This window comes from Somniosus microcephalus, chromosome 8 (assembly GCF_052327205.1).
Source record: "Somniosus microcephalus isolate GS21.2 chromosome 8, FLI_Smic_1.0, whole genome shotgun sequence".
NCBI lineage: Eukaryota > Metazoa > Chordata > Chondrichthyes > Squaliformes > Somniosidae > Somniosus > Somniosus microcephalus.
Window position 1 is genome coordinate 170,585,627 of NC_140994.1, and position 6,000 is coordinate 170,591,626.

General features: G+C 47.0%; 1 protein-coding gene across 6 annotated transcripts in view; it reads left to right on the forward strand.

Moving 5' to 3' along the window:
• ablim3 (actin binding LIM protein family, member 3) overlaps positions 1 to 6,000 on the forward strand; it is a 497,979-nt gene that overhangs the window by 412,664 nt on the left and 79,315 nt on the right. For all 6 annotated transcript variants that reach the window (XM_085995354.1, XM_085995352.1, XM_085995349.1 and 3 more), the window contains exon 8: positions 5,791 to 5,849. In XM_085995354.1, coding sequence (XP_085851480.1) covers positions 5,791 to 5,849 — 59 coding nt within the window. The remainder of the gene's footprint in view (positions 1 to 5,790; positions 5,850 to 6,000) is intronic.

The window sequence follows — 6,000 nt, forward strand, 5'->3', positions numbered from 1 at the left end:
CCAATAGTCAGAATAAACCTTGTTTCCTATGTTTCTTTTTTATTTATTCCCTACTGTTTTTATTTACTCTTTTTAGCTAACAATGAATTGAATATGAATTGCTCAGATGTATAATTAACACCCTCACTTTACATTTGTCTTCCAACAATAGTCGATTTGGTTTCTAAGTCAAACCTTTTATAGTTATAAACATCAATATGAGTGAATTTGCAACTTCTAGACCCGGAGGCTAAAAGTACACAGAGCCACATATCAGGGCTGTTTAGGCACTCCTCTCACCTACCCTAAATGTAAACAACTTACTAGTGCAGGAAGTGCACTAGGAGCACATTATCTGGCACCAGCAGCCAGTGAGGGGCTGCTACCTGCCTGTTGTGTAGCAGACACTTTCCTGTGCCAGGGAAACAGGGGCATTGGTTGGGTGGGAGGGGGGGATTGGGGGCGCTGGGGAAAAAGGGGTGAACAATAGAGGTGCCCAAAGTTTTTCTTTAAATTTAAAGAGGGCCTTGTATTCCAAACAGGCACCGTAGGAATGGAATGCTGCTCAGGCACTCCAGCCACATTATTCGGTAAGCACCTAATTTAAATGAAAATCAAGGGCCTAATTAGCCTAGCACACAAGTTGTGCTCTACTCCCAAGGCCCCTTTGCACTCTCTTGGAATGCACTAAGTGCCTCTGGCATATTTAAGACCTCAGGCATTTGTGCCCCATTTGAATGAACTTCTTTGTCTGTTCTGACCAGTGAAATATACCACCTTGGGAAGAACAAAAAGCTGGCAACAACATCCCCAAACAGTATGATAGCAAAATACTGCAGATGTTGGAAATCCGAAATAACAACAGAAAATGCTGGAAAAACTCAGCAAGTCGGGCAACATCCGTGGAGAGAAATTTGAGTTGACGTCAAACCCGAAACGTCAACTCAAATTTCTCTCCACGGATGTTGCCCGACTTGCTGAGTTTTTCCAGCATTTTCTGTTGTTATTCCCCAAACAGTATCTTCTGCTGGCTCAGAACCTTGCCTAAGTTTATAGAAATCCTGCAAGCTGGATCATATCACCTTTTTGCCTGGCCTAGCTCAAGCCAAGATATTGTAACATTAATAGGTTTTTATCTGTGAGATCATACACAAACTGAAGCTGACCTCCTCCCAGGCCAATGTCATTGCAAAATGGGCAACAGTGAATATGAGTTCTAGATAACATCACAGCAATTTTCTCTTTATCCCTGTGGAGAAATGCTTGGTTTCCACTTGGCCTCTCCTAATAATGATATGGCTGAGGTCAGTAACTGAATGGATTGAGGATCTCAAATCACACTCTGTGTCTCAGTTTACACTGGTGGAGCAACACAACGACCTGGAATTTTCAGTGGGTAATGATAGCGAACTGTCAGCATTCACCATCATTACCCCTCTGAAACTGACCGTAAGTTCGGGATGTAGCGCATGCGCATCTAAATGTGGAAATTCTGAAGTTGCGGTCAGTCATTCACTGCTCCACCACCCCCCACCAACCCCCGCCCCCACCCACCCCCCCACCCCACCCAGCCCGCAATTAGTGTAATCAGTGAAACTGATGAAAACTTGGGGGTAAAAATTGGGTAGCGCCCCCTTTGTGGGAAAAGTTAGCGGCCCCGCAGCCGATTGTCCCAGGTAGCGCCCCGAGGGGGAGGTGGGGAGCTACTGGAAGCGCCCTGTGTCCCTCTTGGGGCGCTGTGAGCCAATATCACAGCACTACGCGCTGCAGCACGTTGCGCCGCGGTTCTGCAGGCCTTCCTCCCCTTATTAAAGGGGAGGGGCCTGGTGCAGAACGTCCCGGCACCCAGCTGGGCCACCAGGGATCGGGAGTGCCGGCAAACGAACCCGGCACTCAAGAAGAGGGGCCGGGCTCACGGAGAGCAGCCGGCACCCCACGGGGGGGGCTTCACGGGGGCCGGGGACAGCAACGGGGCCTACCAGCAACAAAAATGGCTGCCCACCACTTCCCCTTTAACTAGCGCTACCCCAGCCACAGCTAGGCCCCCCTGACCCCGGCGGACATAGCATCTGGTGGTAAGTCGGGGGGCGCCACCCAATATTACAGCCGGGGCGCAAGCGGAGCGCTACGCACGTCAATGACATCATCGCTGGTGGCGCAACGCCTGCGCGGCACTAATGGTTAGCGCTGCTACTAACCTTCTGCTGAATTTCGTGGGAGGCGTTAATGGCGCCGCGCCCAGGCACTAGTTGATTTGCGCCGCGTTAGTTAGGGTGCTAATGGGAGGCGCAAATCAACCGAATTTAGCCCCCTTGGGGGTTTCCGCGGTAATATCGCTGTTAAATGCCCCATTTAAAGTTAGACCTTGTTGGAATAGATGTAACTGGGCTTTTAACAGCATATTGTCTGGTAAACAAGCATTCTGGCCCTGAAAAACTAATTTTTATATTTGTGGAGTGTCAAATTTCTCCATTATGATAAAAATTACATTTTTTAAAAAGTTTGTTCATGATATTTCAGCTTCTACCTTATCCTCGTGTGAAAGTCCCAGGCCTAGAAATTCAGTGGGCTGTGCCACTCGTTAGCACCCAAAGAGGGCACTTGGTGGGTTTAACACCACTGGCCATGCCTCCCGCTAAATTTAGCGGACGCTAATGGCGGCGCTAGCCGTTAGCGCTGTGCCGCTACCGATGACGTCATCGGTGTGTGCAGCGCCCCGCTACTGCCCCGATCGCGAAATTTGGTAGCGCCCTTTGCTTGCGACCGGTTCAGGGGGGGCCTACCTGCAGTGGTGGAGGCGCGGAGGTTCAGGGCAGCCATTTTTTTGCTGGCCGCCTGCCAGCACCTCTCTGCGCCGCTGTCCCGGGCCTCCCGAGCACCCCCCCGCGTTGTGCCGGCTGTGTCCCAAGAGCCCGGCACTTCTCCTTGGTGCCAGGCTCTTTTGCCGGCACTCACGATCGCCGATCGCGCTGGTGCAGGCCCCTCCCCTTTAAGAAGGGGAGGAAGGCCTGCAGTACCGCAGTGTGCCGTGCCACAGCGTGTGGCGCTGTGGCACGTTGCGCTGCGATTTTCAGTTGCAGCGCCCCAAGAGGGATGCGGGGCGCCTCGAGTAATGCTGCGCTTCCGTCTGGGGCGCTGAAACTGAATTTCCGGCGGGCGTTCGTGACTCCTTCCGGGGCGGTACTTTTGGCGCCCTGGCAAGACTGGCGCCGGGCGCCAGTGAATTTCTAGGCCCCAATCTTTATTTCGCCTTCTGTAACATTTTTAATACAACGATGAGTCAGCCTACAGGGAGGAGGTCCAGCATCTCGTGAAGTGGTGCGCCGATAACAACCTGGCCCTTAACATCAAGAAAACCAAGGAAATCATTGTGGACTTCAGGAAGTCTAAAGGCGGAAGTCACACCCCCATCCACACCCATGGGGCTGTGGTGGAAAGGGTGGACAGCTTTAAGTTCCTCGGAGTCCACATCACGGAAAACCTCTCCTGGTCCCTCAATACCTCCTCTTTGGTGAAGAAGGCCCAGCAGCGCCTATATTTCCTAAGGAGGCTGAAGGGATGTAACCTGTCACCCCTGATCCTCTCTAACTTTTACCGCTGCACAATAGAGAGCATCCTGACGAACTGTATCACAGTGTGGTATGGCAGCTGTAGCTCCTATGACCGGAAAGCCCTGCAGTGGGTAGTCAAAACTGCCCAATGCATTACTGGCACCCGGCTATCGACCATAGAGAACATCTACCAGAAACGCTGTTTACGGAGGTCACTGACCATCATCAAAGACCCTACCCACCCCAGCCACAGTTTGTTTGCCCCCCTGCCGTCTGGGAGACGCTACAGATGCATTCACACCCAAACGACCAGATTTAGGAACAGCTTCTTTCCCAGGGCTGTCATCCTACTGAACTCTACAAATAAACTCTAAAGCCTGCACATCTGCCAATGCACTTTATTATGTTTATGTTTATGTATTACAAGCCAAATGAATGTTGAATGTTAAATGTCTTAATCAAAATGTACACTCTCGGGAGCCGCAAGCCTACATTTCGTTGTACTGCACTTGTGCACTAACAATGACAATAAAGTTGATTATTATTATTATTATTATTATTAATAAAAGCAGCTTCTCATTTCCTGTCTGTGAGAATTCTTCAGTGTGATTGGCTGCTTAGACAGCTTGCTGACGTTACTGCAACATCGCCGTAAGAATCCCCTATTCACAGCGTTGCAATCAATTGAACGTCAAAAAAGGCAAACTTCTTGCCATAGAGGTCGTGAGCTTTCTTCGGGGCCAGCAGCGAGTGCCTTTGCTTCGCCACTGACTGCAAATTACGGGCCATTGCCAAAAGTATCCACTTTTTTTGAAAGCTCAGTCCTGTAATAAGCTAACTAATCCTCAAGATCATGGCTTTAATCTTACACTGAAGAAAACCAATCAATTTTACTTTCATTAGTACAGTATCTGGTTAATCAGTAAGGAAGAAATAAGTAATGGGTACATCACTGTAATTAATGTCTTTGAGGAACTGCCAATGTGATCAATGATTAGTAGTGTAGGGCAGTAGAACGTCATCATGTTTTTTTCTACAATTTTCCATATATCTGCGGGAATTGAGTTTATTCACTGACCCATGACTCCTCTGAAATCACAGGAGTATTTTTCATCAATGTCATTTCATAGAATCATAAAATCATACAGCACAGAAGGAAGCCACTCAGTCCATTGTGCCTGTGCCGGCTCTTTGAAAGAGCTGACCAATGAGTTCCATTCCCCTGCACCTTTCACCGTAGGAGTGGGACTAATTGGTATATAATAACATATACTTTGACAGTGGCACCTTTTTAGAGGAAAATGTACGCAAGGTGACAAAGAGGGTAATTTTCACTTTTGGCGGTGTCCTAATATCTTCTTTTGTGGCTCAGTGTTTGATAATGCTCTTGTGAAGTGCCTTGGTATTTTTTACTAATTTCAAGGTGCTATATAAATGCAAATTGTTGTAACTTACAAGAGACCCTGAGAGTGAGGATCCATGGCAGAAGACAGCATTTTATCTATAAATATTTCTTCCTTGCTTTCAGAGACTCTATGACTTGTTCAGACTTGCAGCAACCATTTTCCCAATTCAGTGTACAGTTTTGTAAATTGGTTGCAGGGCACAAGCGATGCTAAAACACGTCTAGAAATTGCAAATATTTATTGCACATCCACAATACATGTGATCATTTGGAGCTTAGAAAATATTTTGTTCTACATAAACAAAACCCCTTGGCAACATATCTTGCGTACAGGCTCTCTGTGAATGACACGACAAGGCCACAAGAATTTTAAAAGGTATAAAGAGGCTTCTGACTTTGTTGGAACAAGATTGTGGCAGCTATGTCATTTAATACAGTTTGAAAAAAATAAACTTAACACCATTTTACTTGAGAGTGTGTGGGGGAGTAACCCTAATCCAGTTTGCATATGTTCTCGTCATTCCTCCATGGTGGCAAATACAGCTTCAGATTGGTGCAAGCTGCACTTTTGCCAATCCTGCAGGCATCTCCCACATTGTCGCTATAGGTTACCTCAGTGTGAGTCCCATTAATTAGGGCTGAAGTGAAACCATATAATGCTTAAGTAAGACAAAGCCTACGTTCTATTTCGAAACAGGTGTTGCTCAAATTTACCTGCGTTAAGTGTAGCTTATTCAACTGACGGAATGACGTCATTTGTTTTGGTTCGCTACCACATCACAAGGTGGCAAAGCTGTCTGTTTCACTGCAATGCTGCCACACATTTGGCTTGAGTTGTATCTTTTTTTGTTTCAGGCTGTGAAGTATGGCATCCACTTTGTAAACAATCTGCTAGGATGGAAAAGAAGCTACGGGTGGGTACAGCAAAAAAAAATGTCTATTTCTCTGACTAACAGAATGTCATGAACATGTAAAATCCTTGATATCTTGGGTTAAGTTGAAATGTACGCAAAGGATAAATAATATTAATTCAGCATTAAGCAGATAATAATTCCTAAAATGATG